Raw genomic sequence first — 27,762 nt, 5'->3', positions numbered from 1 at the left:
TGCTCTTCTGGTGTATGTTCAACAAAACACAATCTATAACACCAGTAACAAAGGTCTCACAGTAACCCACTCTCTTGACGTCACTTTTCTTAAAAAGGACATCAGCCAACCAATAACTTACAAATAAGGTTTAGCAAAGGACACTCAACAACATTCACAAAATCACTTCTTAAATATCTTTATATTCCTGCAGTAAACTTAATTTAACAATGTTCATCTTTTAGTCAACAAATGACTATTAATTTACTACAGTAATAAAAATGGCTATCAATTTATTAGTAATAAAAATAGAGGAATTAAACAGAAAAAAATACCTGACAACATTTCACAAAAAACTTTTATTGATAACTCAATATGTGAAACTGAACAATCTATCATTTATGAAAAGAGATTCTAAATTTTTTTAATACTTTTCAATTCAGGACTTTCCATTAATCAACAAGGAAAGGAAACCATAAATTTTTTTCCATTTATTTTTAACATTTTTTTAGATTCATATCAGACCTATAAGTAAGAATTCATGAACTGACTAGCTACAACAGAGGGTCAAGCGTACCACCCTTAGAATCTACGTTATCATCCTCTTTTTCAGCGATGATTACTTCTTCAACCTCAATCACCACATCTTCATTAATAACCATCACATCCTCCTTTTTATCCCTCTCACCTGCTTGTCTCCACTTCTTATTACCTATTTGCCCAGTTTGATCAAGATGTGGTCCTCTTTCCTCCAACATGAACACTTTTCTCTTATTGTTGAATTTATTTGGCGAATAGTCATTCTTAATATACAGGGTAATTTTTTCTTGACTCTCCACTGCTTCACATAATACTTTTGTGCACTCATCAGCACCACTGAAATTATCATGCTTTCCTTCATGCTTGGCTAACAATGTTTTGTTCGAGAAAGCAATGCCACACACTTTACAACTATAGAGTACAGTCTCTGCATGCATCAACATGTGATTTAGGACACTTTTATGTGAATTCAATTGTTTTCCACATGAAGAGCAGGTGTACTGCTTTTCTACAATATTACTTTCTATACCTTCTATTGGGCTCTTTTCCATGATATTATCTGACAAATCCTCTATGGGATTAATGTACTCCCTTATGTTACTTACACTGACATTATTTTCATGACTATTATGTGTCAATTCATCACAATGCTTTCTTTTCTTATGATTCCCAAGGACCTTCTTGCTGCGAAAAACTTTCCCACACTCATCACACTTGTATTGCAACTCATCCTTGTGTTGGCGGAAATGCCTTGCCAAGGCAGTCTTTGAATCAAAGTTCTCATTACAAATTTCACAGGTAAAGGTAGGTTTCTCCCCCGAGTGTCTCCGATGCAAGTGAATCTTCAGACACTCCTTTTTCCCAAACTTTTTCTTACAAATCTCACACTCAAAGGCTTTATCAGAGTCATGCATTTGTATTTTATGCAACTGCATATGTTTTTTAAGGCTAGATTTTGTGGATAATCTCTTATCACAAAACTTGCAAGACAAATCCTGAGCGTTATGTTCATCCTCACTTTCAGCTTCCAGGTGCTTGCGCATGTGATTTTTCAGCTCGATACTGTTCCTCACAAACACCTCACCACACCAACCACACTTATATGGTGCTTCCCTTTTATGAAGCACTGTGTGAGCCTTGAAGGTCACACTTAAAGAAAAATCCTTCCCACAAATATTACAATGAAAAGGTTTTTTATCTTGGTCACCCATGATTAATACAAAAGTTAAGAGATTTCCAAAAATCCAGAACCTCTTTTCTAACTGTAGTCACGGTCTCTTGTAGGCTACATCTTTTACAGCCAATACAACTAACTGTTAGCAACACATCTTTCAAAATTCTTCAATAGCGTACCTATGTAGAGTACAAGGAGGAAAAATAATTAACCAGAAGCTTACTTTGGTACAACATTCTGAGGACTTACAATTCATATAAAATAAAACAATAATATACTGTAATATTCTTAAGCAATGAGCCTATTAGTTTCATTTACATGATGTGCAATATTTTTATGCATTTCTGGGACAGAATCAAGTTTCAGGCTTTCCATATTACCCTATGACTTAAATATCTGGAATACATACCGCAATGTTTCAATTCGACAAGGTAAAATCATGGATTAATATTAGAATAACATACAGCCTTTCTGTCTAAGAGAAAGTGACAACTTTTTTCCTTCATACAAACTATTAACTCCCACTTTTCAGCAAATGATGTCTTCTCAGATGGGAGGTAGGTTAGGAATTACAAATACGTACCTGCAAAAGAGAAATAAAATAATTGTAGACAGCATAGTATATATACTTTTTAATGATATTCACTGATATTACACAGCAAAACTGCTTTAACTTTTATCCTACATGATCAAGTATCAACCATTACTAATGTACATTCCTTTTTATCTTGACTTACAAGTTATGAATTAAGAAAAAAGCTTACACTGATACTACCACTCACACGTTCATAAAATAATGAAATACTGTACATTACAGTACCTCAATTATGTGATGAGGAGAAATCTGAAGTACACCATACAAGGTAAATGGAAATTACAATTGAACTGATTTTGAATTTCATAAAATCAAGAGGTTATGCGAGCTGGATATGCAACATGAATGGAGCGCAGGATACAGTATAGTACGTTGGGAATGGATAGAATGATGGCAAGAGAACAACTAATGGGTGAAGTAGAACCTGATGATAAAAAAGGAACCTTATGGAGGCTACATACAGTGTGTGAGAGAGAGAGAGAGAGAGAGAGAGAGAGAGAGAGAGAGAGAGAGAGAGAGAGAGAGAGAGAGAGAGAGAGAGAGAGAGAGAGACTGCCACACCCCCCACTACAACTTGCCCCCTTGTTTGCTAACATATGACACTTCAGTTGCATTGTAGCTTATCAACATGACTGAGTGCCCCATCAAGTGATTTCAGAATGCTTGCACAGCCTGAAGAGTTGTGCTTGTCTGTAGAACACTGATCTGCAGGTAAGAATCCTCTTGAGTTCACTCATCTCCAAAACAAATGAGGCCCTCTATGTGCACTTCTCCACCTCTGGATACGCATTTCCAGAGGTGAGGAGATCAACATAACTCCCACATATTCTGGGATTGCCATCACTCTCAATAGAAGAGCAAAAGTCGCTAGAAGGCTTCTTAGCTTTCATGCAAAGAGGATCCTTCCAAGCCTTCTTCCTATGTCGTCTGCTCATCTGGGAATGAGGAAGAAAAGGAATCAAGTGAGGAGAAATAAGACAAAAGACGAAGATGAGGCACAACGGTGCCTCCATGATGTCCTACAACCATGGGTCTCTCCTACATCTGCTGAGGTAGACATTCCCAAAGGGACAGCAGCGGCGGGAACCACAGGAATATCCAAGAATGCAGTGCACTCCATCTCTATGGGAGACACCACACCCAAAGTGATGAGGTTCACCAAGACCAGTGTGAATGGGGAACTTGGGTGAAGCCAATTGTTCTAGGAAGGTATACCATAGCAGGGAAGGATAACCCCAGAATGCCAAGGGCTAAAATGCCCTTAGCTAATCCTTCACATACTGGAAATGCCTTAGAGTTGACACAGCAGGAGCAGATGGGAGCATCATCAACAGCACCAGCCAAAGAAGGAATAAGTAAATTATTGTCTGGTCTGTACATACCTTCCTCAGACCAAACAAGGGGAGAATGGGAGGACTTTGTCCCAGTAAAAGTAATGAGGTTCAACGCAGGCACAGAAAAGCGAGGAGTTGAGAACAGCAGTGTGTTGCTCTCAGAAGAGAATGACAGAACCTTCTTCAACTTCTTCCTTGACCCGTATTTCTTTCACTGGGTAGGTGACACTCCCTGTAATTCAGGGACAGCAAACATGCCTGACCTCTGCAAGCAGTGCCATCATTCTTACAATCAAAACTGGACAAAAAAATATAGTAACCCAAAACCGTCAACTAATCAAACCAAAAAATAAAAAACAAAAACTTCAATAACAGCCACGATGTGAGCCTTCCAGAATGTCTGTGCAGCATGGTGGCTAAAGTATAAGTGATGCTGTTTTTCAGGTGAGGAAGCATGTCACCAACAACTCAACTCACCTGTTGCTAGTAACACTATCACCAAGTTTCAGTGACTGAACCAGTTTTTGTTGAAGGTACTTCCATATAAAAGATGAGGGTTTGTACAGTTGTAATGATGGAAATACTTCTTTTGAATTAATGACAATACCCTTCATAATTGGTGGACTGGAAAAACGAATTGGTTTTCATCTTATCAATAAGTTGACTTAACCACTCAGAAATTGAGATTGTCTATGATCGAGTGTGTGTGTGCGTGACGTAAGTGCGTAAGTTCAACCAAGTGCGTGAGTTGCGAAGCTCAACTCGCACTGTTCAAGACGTGTGTATGGCGACTTCAGAGGGGAAAGGGATGTAGTTCCCCTTATTTTCATTTGAAATGCCACATTTCTCCTTGTAAAAGGTATGCACATATCTTAGTTTATGTTGTACATGTTGCCATAACACTTAATAGTGTTCTTGTGTATCTTTGCCTTAATGTAACAGCAAATTACCGAGAGTTGTTATGGTAATGTTACGTAAGTTGCAACATGATGAGCTTGCATGTGGTTGCAGTGCCACCAACCATAGGCTAAGATGTGTGATATTCTTCCATGATTTTATGAATATATATCAACTCTTGACTTCAATTACACCTCTTATGCATGAAAAGCCAGGCTAACTGTGTAATGTAACAGTTAAGATAGGCATGAGCACAGCATAGCCTAAGCTAAGGACTGCATGCTGTTTGACACAAAATGGCTGTCCAAAATGAACTTTTTGTATTACAGGAACCAGTCTAGGGCATTCGTAATACATGAACCAGTATAGGATATCTGTACAAGAACCAGTATAAGTACCTATGTAAGAACCAGTTCTAAAAGCTATGGAAGGAACATTAGGAATAAGTTTTTTACACCATGTAACCTACTAAGAAGCATTAAACAACCCGCGGGAGTCGGCGTTTCCCTCAACCCTAACTACAAAATGAAGATTCGTCCGTCTACGACGTCAAGTACCAGTCCAAGCTAAGAGTAATCCAGGGTTTATTAACCTAGGCCAGTGTGTTGCACTTGTTTGGCCTATGCCCAGGATTGAGTAGTTATATATAGGCTCGCCTGAGTTAATTGTCCTAAAATGAATGGTAGCCTCCGAATGTAAGCCAGGACAATTGACATGTAAAGCCACGAGTAGTAGAAGTAAGAATGACATATGGAGAAGTAAATATGACATTGGTGACAGCGGTGTAGGATGTATTTATCTATTATAGATTCATATATCCACCCCAACGTCCTAAAGTTGGCCACAAAGCCATTAGGCCTGTATTTATTTTCAGGTGTGGTAGCCTAACCTATTGTGATTAGACTTATGTCACCCTAGCCTAAGGTACTATTAGCCTATTGTATTGTAGTTTATGTTGACTTTTTACCTGTAGTCCTGTATAACATAGCCTACAAAATGGAGGGTGATGTAGAAAGAGAAGATTTCTATGATAATTTGTTGTCTGCCATGGATACTCAGAGCTCTCAAATGCAACAATTGTGTGATCAGCTCATTGACATGAAAAGGGAAATGGCTAATTTATCAAATTCTACACCTGTCACTTCCACGCCATTCAGTTCTAACAGAGCAAATGGTTCAAACAATAGCCCATTGATTACAGTAGACAGAGCAGACATATCAGTGACACCACATAACCCAACTTCAATAGTCACACACAATTTATCAAGTAATACACAGCCAGTCATGTCCAGTAATCCATCCCAGGGCAATAACTCAGTCGGTAACCCTATTATTCCAGTTGATAATCATTCTAAGGGATTTGTCTTAAAACCTAAGGATATTATGATGTTGAAGTTGTCAGAATTACAGGGTATTGGGACTGATAACAGACTAGCTAGATTTTTTAGTCAAGTAGAGTTCTGTGTTTCTGCAGATGTTGATAGAATCCAAGTAGCACTTACCAGAGTGGAACAAGAAATTGCAACATTATTAACTGCTGAAATGGGAAAAAGGGGAAATAACATATCTTGGAGTCAGTTTAAGGACATACTGAATCACCACTTTGCTTGTTCAACTAACATTACGCAGGCTTGGCAGGAAATTGAGATTGAACGTTACAGTATAGATGAAGCCCCTAGAGCCTTTGTTAACAGAATGAAATGTAAATTATCTGCCTTTGAAATGAAATTTCCTAAGTTCCCTTCCCAAAGCTGACAGTCTTGTGAAAAGAAGTTGTATAGAGGACTTAGTAGTACATCCCAAGAAAGACTCAAGGATTTCCTTGATGATAGGATACCCTTAGAGAGATTCATTGAATTTGTTGAGTATGAGTATCATCGAGCTACAATAAGTGGAGATGTTACCCAACGTAGAGTTCTTCCTGTTAATAATTCCAATTCCCAACCACAGCCTGTAGTAAATAGTAATGCACATAACCCAGCAGATTTGCAAGATCTGAGGAAGCAGATTAGTGATTTGTCTAACAAATTAAGGAAGTTTAGTAAGAATAAGGAAAACAATCAGTATTGTGCTTACTGTAAGGTCAGAGATCACAAACTTTCTGAATGTCCACGTAACCCTCCAAGAGGTGTTTGTTTTGATTGTCACAAACCAAATTGTAAAAGAGGTTCAGCAAAGTGTCCAGGACCTGTTAAGAATGAATGACTAGACTCAAGTGTCAGGTCTCCTTCTATCCATTTGATGATAAACAATGTAATGTGTTGTGCCTTAATTGATACTGGTAGTGAAGTATGTTTAGCACAGAAGAAACTCATAGAAACTTTTAGGTTTACATTGTAATCAAATGAGAAATATACCCCAACTTGCTGGAGTTACTCAACATATTCTCCCTGTTCTTGGTACAGTGTATTTGGATGTTCACATTGGTTCCAGGGTGGTTACCCATTTGTTTTCTGTTGTGCCTGATGGTTATCTGGACACAGACTTATTGTTAGGAGCCGATTTGATTAGGTCTGCACCAATGACATGGGATGATGCACATAAAATCATTATTTGGGATAGATTTATTTATCCAGTAAGATATCTGAAACCTAGGCCTTCTAATAAAAGGGTCAGACAGGTTAAAGTACTTCAGCCTAGTGAACCTCATAAAGCTCAGGTTAGACTTAAAAAGAAACTTATTCTACCTCAGTATACAGCTGGCATTTACCCCTTACCTGTAGATGAACCTCCTAACACATTGTTAGAATTTGTACTTGAAATTAAGGAGTGTCAAACTCAGTCTACACCGTGCCCTGAAGTTAATGATGCTCAGGAAGTTTTTTTGTCACTTGTCAATAATACTAAAGCAAGGATGACAATGAAGATTGGAACTTTATTAGGGTGCTCTAGGACAATTAGTGAAGAAACATTGATCAAACAGTTCCAAAATGCAGGAAAACTAGAATTCAGAATGATTTAGTTCCTCCAGGTGTTAAAGTTAATATCAAGCCAGGCAATACTAGAGAAGAAAAGCTTAAGTATTTTCTTTCTCAGCAAGATAATTCCCATCTTACCACTGATCAACAGACAGAATTAAGTGACATGTTGGTTGCAAATCACTCAGTGTTCATTCTTGAAGAGAAAGAATTAGGGAAATTTAAAGATGTCCAAGCTCATATTGCTGTAAGTGATCCCCAGCCAGTTAGGTCCCACATATATCGATACCCTGAAAAAGCCAAAACCCTTATTTCCACCATGTTAGAAGATATGGAAGAAAGAGGAATAATAGAAGCCTCAAGTGCGGCATGGCTAAGCCCAATTGTACTTGTTAGGAAGCCTGATCATACTCAAAGAATGTGCCTTGATTACCGTAGAGTCAACACACACCTCCAGGTTGACATTCACCCTTTACCTAGATTGGAAGAAATGGTAGAAACAGCTGCAGGAAACCATTATTATGCTTCCTTAGATATGAAAGATGCATATTATCAAGTGGAATTAGATGAAGAGAGTAGAGAGTTAACAACTTTTAGTGATGGAGTTTCACTTTATAGATTCAAGCGCCTTCCTTTCGGATTAAGTTGCAGTCCAGCTATATTTTCACGTATCATGTCTAATATCTTGGCTCCTCTTATTAAGAAAGGGTGGGTTAAGAATTACTTAGATGATATTGTTGTTTGGGCTCCCAGTTTTCCAATCCTGTTGAAAAGATTAGAGCAACTATTCAAACTTTTCAGTGAAAGAGGAGTGAAGTTAAACCTTAAGAAATGTCAGATAGGCCAAAAGGAAATCAAGTTCTTAGGTCACATAATTTCAAAGGATGGTTGTAGACCCTGTCCAGACAATATCAGTGCCATCAAAAAAATGAAACCCCCTACTAATGTTAAGGAAACTAGGAGATTTCTAGGAATGTGTGGGTTTTACAGGAAGCACATTAAGGATTATGCTAAAATTGCTGTTCCCTTGACTAATCTCTTAAAGGAGAAAGAACCCTTTCTGTGGACAAAAGATTGTCAATCCAGCTTTGAGCAGATGAAACAAGCATTAATCACTGCTCCAGTACTAGTAAAGGCTCAGATGACTAAACCTTTTGAATTATTCACTGATGCTAGTTTAGATCACGTAGGTGCGGTTTTGATGCAGAGACAAGATGATCAGTTAAAACCCATTGGATATTTCTCAAAGAAACTGAAGCCAGTTGAACAACGTTACAGTACCACGGACAGAGAAGCACTTGCTATTGTCTTAGCATGCCGTAGATTCCATCATTTCCTTTGGGGTGTTCCATTTACCATTCACACAGATCATCAGCCTCTAGTTTCAGTCTTCAAGAGAAAGACAAAGTCACCTAGGATGAGCAGATGGGTAATTGAGATGCAGGATTACCGTTTCAAGGTAGAGTATAGGCCAGGTAAAAATAATCAGGTGGCAGATCAACTAAGTAGACCAGTCAGAGCAGTCTTTCATCAGAGTAGGGACAATTATCTTGGTCTGAGCAAAGATGAGTTCAAAGGAAAACAGTTAGAGGAACCAAGGTGGGCTGAACTAATAACTTTTCTAGAAGGTGGTAAATTACCACGTAAGAAGTTTCCTAGAGCTTTGATTAATCAATTCCTGTTGTATGAAGGATTGTTGTATCTCAGCGCAGATAAAATTGATAACTCAATTCAGTTGAGATTAGTAGTTCCTAAGGATTTAACAAAGGCAGCTTTGAAGTATGGTCATGAATCGGTGTCAGGTCACCTAGGTATACGCAAAACAATTGATGCTATTGAAACCCTGTTCTATTGGCCTTCATTGCGAACTGATGTTACTAAATATGTAAGTGAGTGTGTTATGTGCCAAAAACATAAAGCCAGTAGTTCGTTACAACAACAGTTCCAGGAATTGCCTCCTGTAACTAAGCCTTTAGAGCGAATCAGTCTTGATTTAACTGATATGTTATCTGGTGCAAATGGTTATAGATATGTATTGACTGTTATTGATCATTACAGCAGGTATGTGAAGTTCTATCCATTGCGTAGTAAGTGCACAGAGGAAGTAAGCAAAAACTTCCTTGTCTATTTGAATGACTTTGGTGTACCTATGACAGTCATACTTGATAATGGTGCTGAATTCACCTCAAACCAATTTAGACAATTATGCCAAGAACATACGATAAATACTGGTTATATTACCCCATATCATCCACAAGGAAACAGTGTAAGTGAAAGGATGCATAGAACCATGAAAACGGTACTGAATGTAATGTGTAAAGGACATCCTTATCAATGGCCTAAGTACTTAGGTGAAACGCAGCGTGTGCTCAATTCTGCTGTTCATACCACTCTTGGTGAACAACCTCACTATGTATTTTTCTCTCGTAGAGCACCCAGACAAGTGACTAGTGTGTTACCCACAATTGCTGATGACGTAGAAGACTCTGCCATTGCAAAGGCTCATGAAATAATACAGAAAACTCATAGAGATGGCCAGCAAGTATCGTGCAATAGCCAATCAAAAGAGGAAAAATGAGAAAGTGGATGAAAACACTCTTGTATGGGTAAAAAATGAAAATGTGATTCCTAGCACTAGTAAGAAACTAAACCCCAGGTGGTGTGGTCCATATGTAGTAACCAAAGTGTTTAGAGATGGTGCAAAATATGAGTTGAAAAACATGTTTGACCAAACCATCATTGAACGTGCCGCTGACAAGGTGAAACCCTTTATAGGACAAGAACAGTGGTTAGTAAAAATGCAGGAAATGGACGATATCACTCCTGATGTAGTGAATGAAAGAGTGCAAACCAGAGGTGCTAATAGTACTGTTCCTCCCTCTAGGTTAATCGAAGAAATATGAAATTGTATTTTTTTTATATACTGCATTGTGTATTTTTGTATTTTCTGTGAGGAGTATTTTTGTATTTGCATGGTTTAGACGAATTTTTTTATATAACCATTTTATTAATTTCCAAATGTATTCTTGTATATTGTATTCGTAGATCATAGATCTGATAATGACACTGCTTGTTTTGTGTACAGGGAACTTGTACTCGGTTGAGTTTTGTGTGAAGAGTAACCCGTCCAAAAGCTTTACAAACTCTGGTTGAGTTGTTCAAGTTATGTGACTGATGTGTAAGTTAGTCATTAGGATGCTTTAAGAGGTATATTATCTTCAAAGGAAAGTTGTTCCTGCTTATGGTTGTTGAGTGAATGAACCTGCATGACGATGTAAGCGAGTGTTGTGAGAAAAATGATCATAAGTGATTGTACCCCTAATGAGGAGTGACTAGATCTTAACTGAATTTAAGATCACTCTTACATAAGTGTTTAGCTTGGTAAAGTTATTAGGATGGTTAGGTAGAAACGCGCCTTAAGGGTGGCGTCCCACAACTTGCTCTATATGTCTGTTAGCAGACCTTATTACTGATTAAACGTTGCAGTTTATATCTCTGGTTGAGATGGTTGAGAGATAGAAAGTATTCACTGTTTGCAAGACTGGTATTGTTATTGTTAAATTATAGTCTACCCCACATTTTGTAATTTAAGGGATTGATTGTTCTTGATAAATGAAAACCAATTTCCGTAGGGGTAAAGTGATGTAATGATGGAAATACTTCTTTTGAATTAATGACAATACCCTTCATAATTGGTGGACTGGAAAAACGAATTGGTTTTCATCTTATCAATAAGTTGACTTAACCACTCGAAATTGAGATTGTCTATGATCGAGTGTGCGTGCGTAAGTGCGTAAGTTCAACCAAGTGCGTGGTTGCGAAGCTCAACTCGCACTGTTCAAGACGTGTGGGCGACTTCAGAGGGGAAAGGGATGTAGTTCCCCTTATTTTCATTTGAAATGCCACATTTCTCCCTTGTAAAAGGTATGCACATATCTTAGTTTATGTTGTACATGTTGCCATAACACTTAATAGTGTTCTTGTGTATCTTTGCCTTAATGTAACAGCAAATTACCGAGAGTTGTTATGGTAATGTTACGTAAGTTGCAACATGATGAGCTTGCATGTGGTTGCAGTGCCACCAACCATAGGCTAAGATGTGTGATATTCTTCCATGATTTTATGAATATATATCAACTCTTGACTTCAATTACACCTCTTATGCATGAAAAGCCAGGCTAACTGTGTAATGTAACAGTTAAGATAGGCATGAGCACAGCATAGCCTAAGCTAAGGACTGCATGCTGTTTGACACAAAATGGCTGTCCAAAATGAACTTTTTGTATTACAGGGAACCAGTCTAGGGCATTCGTAATACATGAACCAGTATAGGATATCTGTACAAGAACCAGTATAAGTACCTATGTAAGAACCAGTTCTAAAAGCTATGGAAGGAACATTAGGAATAAGTTTTTTACACCATGTAACCTACTAAGAAGCATTAAACAACCCGCGGGAGTCGGCGTTTCCCTCAACCCTAACTACAAAATGAAGATTCGTCCGTCTACGACGTCAAGTACCAGTCCAAGCTAAGAGTAATCCGGGGTTTATTAACCTAGGCCAGTGTGTTGCACTTGTTTGGCCTATGCCCAGGATTGAGTCGTTATATATAGGCTCGTCGAGTTAATTGTCCTAAAATGAATGGTAGCCTCCGAATGTAAGCCAGGACAATTGACATGTAAAGCCACGAGTAGTAGAAGTAAGAATGACATATGGAGAAGTAAATATGACACAGTACTTTTATGAGAACAAATATGATATTACCAGTGCATCACCAAGTTACTGTATAACCAAATGCAAAGATATACATACATTACAAAAAAAAATACAAATATATACCAGATGAATTAAAATGGCAACTGCTACTTACAAGCACAGCATAAAGTTCTGTATTATGGGAATAATCAGTCGAAGATGCTTAACCACATTATCCAAAGTCCAGTACTACAGTAGTGACATGGCATAAACAATTGTCTCTTGGTGTTACTGCTGAAAAGTCACACAAACATCACAACACTGAAGGTCATCTGATAATCTGTAAAAGTACATGATAAGTAACTGTAATACAATTTCAAAAGAGCAACATGGATGAATACACTTTGAATATCAATATACAGAAGCCTTAATTCCCTGAAGGCACATTAATTCCATGCACCGCAAATAATCAATGATAAAAGTTTAGTTACAAATAATCTATCCTATAAGTCTCATTTCCTAATAAGTCTAATCTCTAAGTACATTAGAACTCTTTAATTTACCTGTAAGAAATGAAGGCATTCAGTGAGTACAGTATTTGAAAGAGAAGTATACAATTCAAACTCAAAAAATCTCCAAAATATAGTACATAATTTACTGAAAGATCAGCGGCACAGGAATTGCAGGCGAAATGCAAAAATTACAGCTTTAACTAATAAGCTCATAATTTGGTGTCTGTTATAATGTACTTCTAAGCACCTCCATTTTTGTTGTGCTGTACTAGATATTTTTCAAATACTAGATTAGCTACAGCACTGGTTTCATCTGACCTAAAAAATACAGAAACAAAAACCTGTCACACTGATGCTCAGCCTACTAATTCACACCCATCATCACATGGTTTGGGGGACAGAATTGCATGATTACTTGAACAGCAAAAGCTAGATAATTAACATAGGTATGGTTAAAATCAGACCACCAAATAGCGTGTAATAATAGACCTCTCATATAGCTAATTGCAAGTACAATTCCTTCTTGTCACTGTTTAGTTTTTCAACCAAAAACATTTTTTTTGTGTCTTTGGCTTTTTGTTCAATCATTTCCAAGATATGCCACACTAATACATGACTATAAGAACTGGCTCCAGTGAGCATACATGAAGCTAGACTGTGTGAAATGTTTAATTTTTTAGCTCTACTTTTCAAATGATTTGCCCATGAAATACAGTTCTCATGCAAATAGTTAGTCTATAAAGAGATTCATGCAACACTTTTCTGGTGCACTTGTGCAATTGTACTCTAACTGAACCTGGCATATTATTATTTACATTTCTTGAAGCGTGCGCTCACCATTACATCTTCCACAATGAGAAAGTTTTTGTCCCCCACTATAAAAAGAGCTGCCAAAACTTTGGCACGTAGTGAAAGCATTACATATGAGTGTCACAACATAAGGTAGTAAAAAGCTCACAAACATGGTGGGTAACCCTGAACTAAATTATTACAAATCCACTATGCCTAGACAAAAAAGCAGTTGGGACTGCAAACAACAATCTATGAGTCAAAGCCCTTATCGGAGGTAAACTGTTATAGATACAGTACTTCACAATGCACAAATAAGCGTAATTTTTTCTGTGTCTACATGAAGACCCTATACTTCTTTAGCAATGAAAATAACATCAAAGCCTTTTTATTTTGACAAGTACAGGCTTGTAAGATCATTATTGCATATTTTTACCTAAAATACCAATCTCACATTCAATAAATGGATGTTACAAGTTAATTACAGCTTAAACTTTGCCTTAATGAGAGGTTTGGCCAACAGTAAGCTTAGTAAGAAGATGAATATTGAGTAATAATACTGTTATTGCTGTTGCACATAATTTACTATTTCCAGGAGAAAAAAGTAATTACTTACTGCAAAATACATTTTGCTCAATGGGGAAAGTAAAACCGAAATACTGTAAAAACAACAGCTCACGCACACCAGAACTTACTGCCAAATAAAAGTAGAAAAGTAAAACCAATTTACAGCTAAAACCTCTATGTAAATAATGATGGTAATTTTGGTGTAAATTAATTTTGCTTCACTTATATGCTGTTCTGATAAGGGAGTCCAGTTTTCTATTAAATACAGTAGATCATTATTCTCCAGTTTGCAAAAATACATTGTGTAATGAGTAAGCTTATGCTGGGAAATGTTATTTTCATGATAAAATTACGTTTCATATCTACTATGAAGTAATACATAACTATAGTTTCTAACTCGCATGGCAGCCTTTATTTAAAAGTTGCAGTAGTGCTTCGATAGTTTGGTGTAGGTGACAAGCCGAGCCCACCAACAGGAGTACTGTACTGGAAACGACTTAGCTGAAAACCTCATTCTGTTTGTGCCCTTATGTCCATGAGAGGGGAGGAGGGAGGGCTCCAATCAGTAATTACTTAGTAAGTATATATGAAACATAATTTTAAAATTATCATGAAAATAACATTCTCATATAAGTAACTTACCAAGTACAGTAATTACATTGCTGAATACACAGTGACAGGAGATGGGATGCACAGACATACTCTACTCCAAAACATTACGTTATGGTAATGACTTTGAAACAGGAAAGTTGCTAGCATTGAGGACAAAGCTTGTCATTTCCTTATTTGGTAAGAGAGCTACTGCAGGTAATTACAGCCTCTGGTAGTGCTCATCTTAACCTATAGTGACGTGGTGGTATGGGTGTGGAGCACCTCTACTTAGGTGGGAGCTTTGCAGCAAAGGATATGTCCAATGGCTAGCAAAGCATCAATAAGTGCCCTTGCCCTGAGCGCAGTACCACAATAAAAGCAACTAGACAACACTTTCACCTACACTGAAAACACCACAACCCATCCACTGAGACTGGTGGGCACTCCAGGTACACTGTATCCCCTGGCTCCCCAAAATTCTAACACCCTACTTTAAGGCGAAGAGCTAGTAGGAGAAAACAGAGATTCCTATGCTTCCTCCCCCAGTACCATGCCAGCCACTGAAAATGGCCCCAGGGTAATGCAATTTTCAAACACTGTTTCAACTTCTTTCGAATAGTGAGACACGAGGATCAGTTTGCACTGCCAGTAGGTCGACTGCAGAATGGAAGTGACATATGTGCCTGAAAGCTAATAAGGTAGAGACTGTCCTGACATCATGAGCTTTCACTGTAAAAGTAGGCAAAATGTCCTCCTGAATCTGAGAGTGCTCCTCAGAAATTAAGTCTCTGATGAAGAAGGACAATGTGTTCTTAGTTGGAGGGCAGGATGGATTCTTGACAGAGCATCAGAGGTTACTGGATAGTCCTCTGATCTTCTCGACCCTGCTCAGGTAATACAGTGAAACCCCCGTATACGCGGGGGATGCGTCCCACACAACCCCGCGAATAGGTCAAATCCGCAAATGCTTAAAACCCCTCTAAAAACACTTAGAACTGCCCATTTTGATAGCTTAAACCAAGAAAAACCCTGTAAAAATGCTTATACCTGAGTATTTTAATAGTTTTATCACAAAACGTGCATTTATTCAAGAAAATTATATGAAAATACAGTAATTAGTGAATATTTCTCAGTGAAAAATACTGCGAATGGGCGAATTTTCCGCGAATGATGGCTAGATATGTTCCACAGAGATACCCGCGAATGCATGAGTCCGTGAACCATGAGAACGCGAATACGGGGGGTTTACTGTACCTTAAAACCCTAGCAGGACATAGAACTCTCTCTTCTTCCTCAAAGCCAGGGTTTCCGTTAAGGTCTTAATGGAGAAAGAACAGGGCCAGGCCTTGGAAGGGTCCTCGTTCTTGGCTAAAAACCCACGGGTAAAAAAGCAAACTGCTTCTCCTTGTGAAAAAATCTACCCTCTATCATGTCTTGGAACTCACTAATATGTCAGCAGTAACCAACGCCACGAGGAAGAAAGTCTTCCAAGTAAGGTTTCTCCGAGAAGAGGAATGAAGGGGTTGAAAAGCGGGATCTGTCAGCCACTTCAACACTATGTCCAGGTTCCAAGAGACTTGATCTTCCTTCCCTGCTTAGGTGTATCAAAAGACTTGACGAGGTCCTCAAAATTTAGGATTGATGCTAGATTCAGGATCCCTGTGTTTAAACACTGAGCTAAACACAGCTCGATACCCCTTAATGGCGGAGGACGAGAGATTCCTAGATCTCCTTGGATAAAGAGGGAATTCCACAATTTGGGTCACAGACGTCTCAGAAGAAGAGACATTGAGTCTGAGACACCAGCTTCCGAAAATCGCCCACTTAGCCTGGGAGACGTGGCTAGGAAATCGATGCCTTCATCTTGCAATAGTCTCTGCAGCGCGTCTTGAAAACTCTTATGCTCTGACAAGCTTCCGGACAGTCTGAAGCCTGTCAGAGCAAGAACAGACAACCCTTTGGTAACTCTTACAGTGAGGTTGTCTGAGTAGACGCGGTTTTTAGAGGAAGGAGTCTTGGAAAGTCCACTCACAACCATAGCAGGTCCTGGATATGGTTGTGAAAAAACCATTTTTTTTCATTTTATGTTCTTTTTCAGGAAAAAACATGTTTTTTGTGTTTTTAATATTTTTTTCCTTGCATCCAATGTCTCCATTTTGAAGACCTTACTTATAGTTACTATAGACTTATGTTATTTAACACACACCTTCCTTCTAGTTTAGAGGAATTAAAGGAATCATTGAAATATGGATATTTTTTGCTATCTATTTTAACATGATTTTCCTCTTCTTTTATTGCTGTATCTATATTGAGGTAGAACAATATTCTTTTGCACCATACGTACTTTTAAGGAACCACTGCCAATCATACAGTTTTCATACCTCTGAATCTGATACATGTATGATACAAGTTTCAGCTGAACATAATTGATACTGAACATGTATATGTCTTGTATCATACATAGTTTTAAGGAACTATTGCCAATCATGGTTTTCATACCTCTCTTCCTGTTAAAATGTACTGAAATTTAAATCATTGACACCCGTACCTCATGGTTTCAAGATATGATTGGAAAATAACAGTTAAACTTGTTTGATAATTGAAAATTTCAGAGTTCATATTTGAAATATTGAAATTCTAATGACAAATTTAGTTATGTACCCAAAACACTCATAATCTCAAGTGGGTGATGGTTGAGATACCATTAGTTTTCCTTACTTTCCCTAATTTTTATTTTTCACACCAACAGATTTTTCTTTCCAGTGTTAAACTCCCATGTTACCCAAGCTCTAGACATAATATAAGCACAGTTAGCCATTTTTGGTAGTTTAGCAAGCAGAAGAATGTGAATACATGTTTAAAAATTAAAAACAAAAAAAAATTTGGCCTGAATTTTCAGGCTGTGTTTTTTTGGAAAAAGATTTTTTTTTTTTGGGGTGTAACCCTAGTCCTGGAACCATTCTTTCATGGACCAGAACAGGGCTATGAGAATCATTGCAATGTTGCAATGAGCCCAAGACTTGTTCAGCACTTCCCTGACCATGAACTGAGAAGTCTAAATAGAAGTCTTTCCTGACCATGAACTGAGAAGTCTAAATAGAAGTCTAAGTCTGGGCTCTGAGGATGAAGGGCTTTCCTTTTGAATGTCTACATTCGGACAGCCACCATGCAGGTCCAACTTGATTACAGGGTTTATGGGAAATGTGTAAGTGTCCAGCTGTTTTTCCCTGTCCCATTTGGCCTAGAGGTAGAATTGCAAAATTCTCATGAGAAGTTTGCCTAATTTGACAAACGTCTTGGTGGACGACAGAGTCCCCAGTAGGCTCATCCACTGATGGGCTGAGCAAGACAAAAGGGCCAGATACTTGTGGACCGTCTAAAGGCAGCTGGCAATTTTCTTGGCAGACAGAAAAACCCGAAAAGTCTGAGAGCTGAGACTCATCCCTTAACAGAGGAATTCCTGTGATGGGGCCAACTGGGCTTCTGAAGGTAGACGATAATTCCCAGTTCCTGCGGGGAGAGATGTACAAGTCCTTCGTGCACCTTCCTTGAAGAGGATCAAAGAGGCGAGTCGTCCAGATATAGACTGACGTAAATGCCTATTAAATGAAGTTATTTGCTAGAGGAGCAAGGACTCGAGTGAACACTTGAGGTGCCATAGAGAGGCTGAGGCAAAGAGGCCGAAACTGGAGATTTAGCTGGTGCCGGGGAGGGGGGGTTGGATGGTACCAGACTACCAGATGCTGACGTGGGGTACCTGAGAGAGTGTCCTGGAAGATGAACCTTAGATACTTCCTGGAGTCCGGATGAAAGGGAAACTGGAAGCATGCATCCCGCATATCCAAGGTTATCATCCAATCACCCTGGTGAATGGATGACAGGACTGACTGGTTCATCTCGATCTAAACTTCGTCTGCCAGGCAAAGAGAGTGGGAGCACTTACATTGAGGACTGGTCTCCAAAACCACAATGATTTGAGGACCACAAACAGACGGTAGTAGAAACCCTCTGAGTTGATGTCCTCAACTTCTTCTATGACTCTCTTTTGAAGGAGAGGGAAGACCTCATCCAAAAGGGGTGAATTTTCTCCCGAACCTCTTGAGTACCCCGTCAAAACGGTGGGAGAAGGGACCAAAGGAGGACTCTCCATGAACGGAATGGAGAAGCCTCCCCTTGGAACTTTGACAATCCACTGTTCTGTCCCTCTGATACTCCACTTCTCCCAAAACTCGAGAAGACTGGCTCCCACTTGTGCATGGAGGACTTCTTCCTCATTTCTTGGCAAGGATTTGAGCTCCTCTTGATAGGTCTTGTTCCAAGTGGGACCAACCTTGCCGCATGGCACCTGTTACCCATGCTAGAGGGTCGGGGGCCTGAGAACAAAGGAGGAGGAAGGCAATGGTTCCTAGAGGTGGCAACAGGTCCAATGTCAGCCTGCCCATAGTATCACAGATTCTGATAGACCAGGGGGTCCACGGTCCACTTCATGGGAAGGACTTACTACATTATTGGATGGCTCAGCTCGTCTGTCAGAGTATTAGTTTGTCCTGAAAAACTGAGTGACTAGACTCATTCGATTTGATCTGTCCACAGTAGGTCTCTTGCTGTCTGGCAAAGAGAAAAGAGTGAGAGCCGCCTCACTTTCGTATGTACGTTAGGGTTGTGGTACCGTCTGAATGGACTGCCACAGTCTTGTTGTGAACTAGGATTGAGAAGCACTGAAGCCCTATGTGAATAGCTTTCGGCTCTCTGACGTTGATGTGAAGGTTCAGTTCTTACAGAGACCTCGTCCCGGAAACTTCCTGGTCGAGAAGCGGGCTTTGGAGTGGGTCCTAGACTGGACTTGGGCTTACTCCCGCAAAAGGGATGTTGCTGGAGAGGAGAGACCATCTTAGGAACAAACGCAAATGAATCCTTGGGGCGTTTGGAAGAAAACAGCAGAAGATCCTAAGTCGACTTCTATTGAAGGTCCGACTTCTGGGTCTGAGTGATGCCCTTAGTGGAACAGGAGCACCAAAAAAAATTCTTTCCTTCAAAACCCACAAAGAGAAAAGAGCCGTAAGTTCAAGAGAGCCATCCCTGAATGTTTTGTCTGCATGTGAAAGGACTCCTAGCCAGTCTGAGGCGAAGTCTCCACAAATCATTGCAATCTTCAATCTTCTTGAATAGCGCTCTCACCATCCAGTCCTAGACTGAAAGCTTCAAACAACTTAAAGAGGTCTTGACTAGGAGGTCAAGTTCTGCTGACGAAAAACATAAATTTTGCTGACGAAAATGCCCAGCATCGAGAAGGAGCTTCCCTGGTGGCGTAGGAAAGAAAACTCCTGCAGATTAAGCGCAAGGGAGGAAAAACGAAGGAAGCCTTACCTTGCTCCCTCTCAGCAGAAAACCAAACTTCAATCTCCTTGAGTGTCTTCCTAGAAGACAAGAAAAGCACCATGTGGGGAGCTTAGGTCTGTCATCTGGAAGGCTCCTCATCAGGAAGGTTGAGGTGGGCGAGACCGGGGCTAGCAGGAGCCAAAAAAGGGTAGGAAAGCAGGAGATTGATACTGAAGAGTTGGTGCTGGGCCAGTAGTAAACACAGTGAAGGGACATTCCATTTGGCCAACAACAAACAAATGCACCGCCAGTATCAGAAGCCCTAAAAGTGTAGAAAAAAACAGTTTCCAAGGTAAAAACAGGCGCAGAGGTAATACTTAGAATAACCATTCCTATTATAATAGATTTCCTCAGCATTCTCTTCTTGAACATATGGCTCCCTAATGACTTGCGAATGTGCTTCCAGAACCATTCCACACAGTCCGTGCAGATCTATTACTCAGAAATAGGCTACCCATAAAAAAAGTGCTTTGCAACAACAAGAATGGTCATACATAAAACATAAAAACAAGACAAAAAACACACACTCCTGTATTTGGTGAGAAATGAATGTGCCCTATTTACCTACAATTAGCCAAAAACTTAGCTGGGCTGCCTGGGCTGGGCCTAAGGCATACCCTACCTAACAAATAGCCAACATCTTATTGTACTGACAGAGGCCACCGACTGAACCATTTCGGCTACTTGGAGGTAATTCTAAGTATTAGCTCCGCGCCTGTTTTTACCTTTTCAACCGGTTTTTTCTACACTTTTAGGGCTTCTGATACTGGCGGTGCATTTGTTTGTTGTCAGCCAAATGGAATGTCCCTTCGTCCTGTTTAGTACTGGCCGGGGGGGGGGGTTACCCATACGATAACAAGTTATTGCACTTGTCGGACAGGATATGAACCGTTCCAAACAGACGTGGCCATGGTCTGTCTTGTGAAGATCACTTATGGAAACCCCTTGTTGGATGGACTTCACGGGTTAATTACAGATTAATTACATTCGTGTGACAAAAATTGAAGGTAAATCCATAATTAGCAACCAAAAAACTGTAGAAAAAGTCAAGTTAGAAGGAAATCGCCGCTGCAGAGCTACTACTTAGATCTATCCTACTTGGCTACTGAGCATTTGCCCAAAGCCAGAATAAGCCCTAGCCTAGACTGGGCTAGTTATGAGGTGTGTGTGTGGACCTCTGGTCGCTGGACTCGGCCCAGAAACCCAAAACACTGACCAAGGCTTGGCCCAAATGATAAAACTATATAACAAGCGTCTTTAAATATAATTACCAAATGTTGTTGACAGGAATTCCTTTAAGGCCACTGCCTACGATGAGGCCTAGCCTATTCAAGTAATAGCTATGCTAAGTAACCAATTGGTTCTTAGCCACGTAAAATAAATCTAATCCTTCGGGCCAGCCCTAGGAGAGCTGTTAATCAGCTCAGTGGTCTGGTAAAACTAAGGTATACTTTTGCATTGTAACTTGAGCTAAGAATCGAATTGAATTAATATCCATCAGGCACCAGGTTATGCTGACCACAGGCCTAAGGTGCTTAGTAATGCTAGCCTATTTATAGATAAAATACGGTCAAAGTTAGTGACTGATAGCCCAAGTAACTTGAGCTAGGAGGCCAAAAGCTGGATACCTACCTGGTGTTCCTAGCTGTGGACACTGATCTCACAATTAGCCTCCGTCAGGCCACTGATCACAAGTGTCCTTTTATCTCATGGTGTCTTTTCATCATAAGGCCCAAGCATTGCATGAAATGCAATAATACGGAACGTAGTCCAAACGTTTACAGAGCAAGTCTTCACCGTACTTGGATAATCTTATATTAATATCTCCAATGTTTTGATGACCGAACGAATCTTAAACGCCTCCCATTATCCCATAGAGATATTCAAATTAGATAATTAGATTCCTTATTCTATAGTATATTTCTTCTGGCAATTAAAAAATATGAACCAGATTAATTTTTCCTCCATAATAATTTAAAACATATTTCAAGGCGTAATTTTCTTGAAAATAAATTAATAAAATTATCCAAATGAACTCTGCTGTAAGTTTCTTGTATTTGTTTTGGCAACCTTGCGAAACCTAATCATTCATACCCCCGGAACAGGACAAGTATTTTGCAACAAATTCTTTTGGTTTCTCTCTCGTTTGTCTTCGGTTCATATATATCATATATGCTCATAGATCAGTAATTAACTAATCAGTCCCCTTCAGAAGAATATATTCATACGAATTCATACACATTTTCATAAATATACTTTTAATTATTTTTTGTTATTGTAATTACAGGCCATCATCAAGGCTGCAGCTTGTAAATTCTATAGCTTGTGTTTTTTTATTTAATTCGTGAGATTTTCTAAATATAACAGATTCATATAATACAATTAATTAGTTTCCTGTTACTGTATTCATAAGGCGGAACAAATAACGAATATTCAAGGTTTTCTGAAAAAAATTCTGAAAATTTCCCACTCTTATCAAATTCATATGAATAGAAGAAAGGAAAATAAGACGAACTTTCCAGAGAAATCTATCCAGTTTTCAGTATAATTCCCCTACCCCGCCTTTTCTTTTATTTTACAATAAAACACCAATCGTATCCACACATTTACTCGTTTTCTTTGCGTAACACAGGTAGTCTACTGGGAGCGGACTTATGTTAAATAATAAAAAGACCTTAAACTAAAAAACGCAGCTAAACATGCGTATTTATGTAACAGAATAGAAATGCAGAACTACTTCAATACTTTGGTAATTTTTTTCTGGATCACTAATGATAATAGGAAATGTCGAAGTTTTTTAAATAAATACATTAACTGTGTTTCAAGATGGCAAAGTTGTGGATTACAGATGAGTCTCTTCTCTTGAGGTCAATGGAAATTCTGTACAGTTTTTCACTTATGTGGGATGCCGGAAAAAGAAGATAACAGTATCTTTTCCAATCTGAATGGTATGAAAGTCACCAAAGTGGAATGACATGTGCAAAAGAATTGTTGAACTAACTCTCCTTTAGAGAAATGAGGTGTGTATGTTATGAGTGAAAAAAGGGCTGTTAAGATGAAGTGATAGTATATACAGCATTAGAAAAAATGAAAGAGCGACAAATAGAGAGATACAGTCAGTGTATGTGAAATGATGCTTTGAGTATAGTTATAACTCTAAGAAAAAATCCCAACTCAAACTTCAGTCTGACTGAAGTATACCTTTTTAAGCCTTTGCTCTTATGGATGGAAATTTATATCCCTCTATTATAATACATCAGTGGCGTTTCAAAATTGTTAAAGTGATTCAGCGTCTTTCTGGAGAAGAAGAAATTGAATAACTTGAGCAATAATACTGATCAAATTTCACAGCACAGCGCAGACTCATAACAAACAGTTTTGGCTGTGAATAACTTGATCAAATGTCATTATTATCCAAAATGTGAAAAGTCAAGGTACACTTCACTCTTCTAGTCACCTGAGACGATATGCATAACTTAATAGATGAATGTGAGCCTAAACTAATGTGTATACATATTCGGGCTGATGCAAGCCTAGAACTCCAGATAGACTGGAAGCTACGTGCAACTTTCAGCTTGTGAAATTATTGCTTAGCCTGAAATAAGCAATCTGTACTGCCGAATCGTTCGTCATTTCATGTTCTAAATGATTATCCCGAGGGAACGGGTCCAATGCCATCCGGTCACAAGGAATCAAGTTTTTGGAAATTTTGTAACGTATGGTTACTTCAACCGACTGTGGTGATTTCCCAAAAAATTTCACTTCTTCGAAATGACGGGTTTCCATTCTTTAACACTGTCTAGAACAGCTTGCATCCTTCCCTCTCTCTTACTAATGGTGGTTTTGTACACGACGTAACGTTGCTCAACACCATAAAATTTCTATGAGCAGTTTTAGTGGCAGTATGTTTAATAATCTCTGAATAGTAAACGCAATGTAAATTCATACCAAGGTCCTTTGTGGCGGAGGAGAGGATAATGATGATGTAGATCATAATTATTATTCAAAGTTTTTTCCCTCTGCGTATGTATGATAGCCTACGGGTAATGAACTCCATGTTCAGACATCGTCGTTTTGCCCAGGTGCCTTCATGTTACCACTGTCCCAAGGCCATCGAGAAATCAAGGCTTGGTGGATTTGACGTCACGCAGTCATGACGTAGGTCTCACGTGAGCCTTCTAGGGTTCAAGTGCGGTTATAGTATTGATCAAAGGTCACATCTCTGTTGTCTACTGTAATTTTACTCTTATTGTGAATTTTAGAGGAAAAATGATTTTTCCGATGTTTTATCGAAATGCCGCATCATTACGTTGATCCAAACCGTTTTTACAGATAAAAATGCTGTCAATAGAAAAGCAATATCATATTTTGCCTCCTATCTGCTTAATCACCAGTCGTGTCTCTGCTTTTGATGAGGGTTTGGTTTAACACCCAAAGAACTCGTCATTTCATAATTTGTGACAGCAGATGTTTTTTGGACGGATGACCCTCCTGACTCCTTATCTGGGCTTGGGAAAGATACAAAGCATAATCTCTGCCAAGAATAGCAATGCAAACGATAAACCATAAATATCTGGGGCGATTCCATTCCTGAGGCAAATTCCTCTCACACACATTTGTATTTTTATACAGGAAAATTCCGCAAGATCTCGAGGACCAAATTCTTCACAGCCACCTAAGTACCCCTGGCCCCCCCTAATTCCACCCTCCCCCACCACTTTTTGTTCAGAAGCTAAATCTAAGGAAATCCCTGATCATTATACTGGACAGCAGCCTTCGATTCCTCTTCTTGTTCATTTTCCTCCTTAGATTTCACATTCTAACGAATCTGCCCGGCCGATCTAGATTATTAAGTAAGTATTTACAGAGAAAGAAAGCGTTGCCACTGAAATTCATATATAGGCTAATATATATATATATATATATATATATATATATATATATATATATATATATATATATATATATATATATATATATATATATATATATATATATATATATATATATATATATATATACTCGTGTTAGGGATGGTTTAGATTCCAGATTCTTTAATTTACAAAGTACAGTTTACCAAGTGCTAGCTTTCGAAGACCTACAGCCTTCCTCATCCGATACTGAGAATTGTCCCCTTGCTGTCCACCTTTTTGTTTATATCCTTCTTAAAACTCTAGTATGTAATTTCACAAGTGCTCTGTTCTTTATAGTAATTCCCCATGTTGCCTTACGTCGTTTTTTCATAGCAGCTGACGAGAGCGTTCTCTACGATCACTCGCTGTGTTTTTCTTGTTGTTTTGTTCTTGTTGTTGCATATTAAATCTACAGATTCTAGAATAAACCAACAAGAATAAAACACCGAGGGTATCTGTAGTAAACCCCCTCATTAACCGCTATGAAAAAACGATGGCAAGCAACACAGGGATCACGTTTGATATTAGATACGAGAGCTTTAAGAAGGGCAAACAAAAAGATGGACAGTAAGGGGATAATCCCGAATAATGAAGGATCCAGCATACGGCTATGCAGATCAAGAAGATTACAGGGAAGGGCACGAGGAGCTGAAGGTCAAGGGTCAGGTCATGCGTGGGATTAGAAAATGGAAAATAATAGACGTTGGAAGGAGCACATATATGCCCAAGTGTAGCTGTTATCTCCTCAGTGCATCAGTACCTGAAGAGGAAAGCTGTATGTCTCCGAAAGCTAGTACGTACTTGGTAAATTATATTTTGTGAATTAAAGACTCTGGACTATAAACCATCCCGTCTTATTGAAGCCTAACACAAGTAGTATAAAGATATATACACAGTGAAGTTGTGTGGCTATATATATATATATATATATATATATATATATATATATATATATATATATATATATATATATATATATATACATATACATACACATACATATGTACAAATATATATATATATATATATATATATATATATATATATATATATATATATATATATATATATACAATATATATATATATATATATATATATATATATATATATATATATATATATAGTGTGTGTGTGTGTGTGTGTGTGTGTGTAAATTCCTGGCACAGTCTTCTTCATTTTCTTCAAGTGTTGGTGCACATTTGGCTCCTAAAATATGCTGGCAAATCTGCAAATGTCTCCAATACTTTTTTTTCCAGATCTCAAGGATGGATAAGCAAAACTACTACAGTACTTCCCTAGTTATTCATTCCTAAATTGACAGCTGTTCCAACCATTCATGGTTTTCTTCGGGAGTTACTCCAGATTCGCAGTAGAACTACATACTAAAATATATAAATTGTTATGTACTGAGTGACAGTAAGCACGGAAGGTTCTGTATTACTTTATTTTCTGTATATTCTAGAATGGAGGACAGGGAGGCACAAGGGTGATCTTTACTGAACACGCTTGTCGACCTTTGTTCTCTGGCCAAGAGTATAACAAATTCAGCGTGAAGGAAAACTGATAAAATGGGAAATGCTAGAGAATATAAATAGAGATGAAACTAAAATTCAAATGGAATGATATAAAATATAAAGCTTTTGACAAGGGCTCATATCACAACACACACACACACACACACACACACACACACACACACATATATATATATATATATATATATATATATATATATATATATATATATATATATATATATATATTTTCAACTCAATCCCTAGTCAGTGTCACTTTTTTGATACGCTTTTTCCACGTGCTTCTAACACTCGTTGAATGGTTTATGTCACAACTGTTTTGGCAGATGTTTTGAAGAAGGATGTCCTTCCTGACTCCAACAGTTACTAGTTATCCTCAGGGCTTTGGAAAAACAAATAGCATAATCATTGCTAACAATAGCATTGCAAAACCACAAACAAAAAGCCAACTCGAGGGCAGTATGTCACCGCCCCCCACCCCCCGCCTCCCATTAGATAAATCCTTCACTGAGACACACATCATTGACATTCCGAAGTGGAAATACTCTCTGGCCTTGAAAGTCTCCACCCTAGTGGCATTTGGTTTTATACCCAGAGCGTCATAATGGGTCTGGCCCTCCCAGTTCTTCAACTTTTCCTTGACCTCATCCAGATGTTACAGTGTTTCTTCAAATCTTCTGGGTCTATTCACATTTTCAAAGTCTCCAACGGAAGTCCCAAAAAGAACTTGTTCCAGAAGACATTTCCCATGTGACTGGTCTCTCTTTATCCATTATAACAGATCACTATAATATCTATGTCATCAGGCTTACTAAAGGCTGATCCTGCTTTTCTTTGCTCCTAATTTGCTTCAAATCTTTACCGATTTCTACCTTTTCGTCTGTAAAAATAGGTTATAGTGCTTCCTGATCGTCCATTCGACATTCCTGACCTGCATACAATTTCATTTTCCAAATCACACTCCGTCTGAGCTCTACTCCTCTTTCTTTTCCTCCCCAGATCATCGACTTCAGTGCTTCGCACAACTTCTCTCTTTCATCCTGAAGGTTTTCAAACAGTTGCGCCAGTTGCAGTTCCCCTAATCTGAGTTTCTCGACCTCTTCAGTTTTTTTGCTTTCTATGAGCTTGCTCTTCACCAAGGGGTATCGCAGTTTTGAGAACATGAATATTTATATCAGTCTATCCAGAACGTCTCCATTCTCTCTTTTCAAAGTGTGAATCTCCCCTTCCCTTCAAAAATCAGCTTTGCTGTCGAAGACGTTCAGTGTTTTATTTCATTTCGATGTTTTTTTCTACCAGTATCTCTTTAAGTCCGTTATCTGGCGTTACAGCCTGATTCCCT

The 27,762-nt window shown here is 38.6% G+C and overlaps 1 protein-coding gene and 1 long non-coding RNA gene across 2 annotated transcripts; one reads left to right on the top strand and one right to left on the bottom strand.

The window, feature by feature from the left end:
• Positions 1–319: 319 nt before the first annotated feature.
• On the bottom strand, positions 320–22,043 carry LOC136831304 (zinc finger protein OZF-like). Its single transcript, XM_067091446.1, has 3 exons — positions 21,603–22,043; positions 12,308–12,472; positions 320–2,276 (listed from the first exon to the last, which is right to left on the bottom strand). Exon 3 carries the CDS (start codon positions 1,728–1,730, stop codon positions 534–536), a length of 1,197 nt encoding a protein of 398 aa, XP_066947547.1. The 5' UTR covers positions 1,731–2,276; positions 12,308–12,472; positions 21,603–22,043; the 3' UTR covers positions 320–533.
• LOC136831305 (uncharacterized) lies at positions 11,265–11,895 on the top strand. The gene is made up of 2 exons (XR_010850833.1): positions 11,265–11,361; positions 11,729–11,895. It is a non-coding gene; the product is annotated as an uncharacterized lncRNA (long non-coding RNA).
• Positions 22,044–27,762: the final 5,719 nt, after the last annotated feature.

This window comes from Macrobrachium rosenbergii, chromosome 48 (assembly GCF_040412425.1).
Source record: "Macrobrachium rosenbergii isolate ZJJX-2024 chromosome 48, ASM4041242v1, whole genome shotgun sequence".
NCBI lineage: Eukaryota > Metazoa > Arthropoda > Malacostraca > Decapoda > Palaemonidae > Macrobrachium > Macrobrachium rosenbergii.
This window is presented reverse-complemented; position numbering and strand designations above follow the sequence as displayed.

What these genes read in the sequence shown, in the direction of transcription:
- LOC136831304 (XM_067091446.1), bottom strand. Translation starts at nt 1,730, where the DNA reads ATGGGTGACCAAGATAAAAAACCTTTTCATTGTAATATTTGTGGGAAG.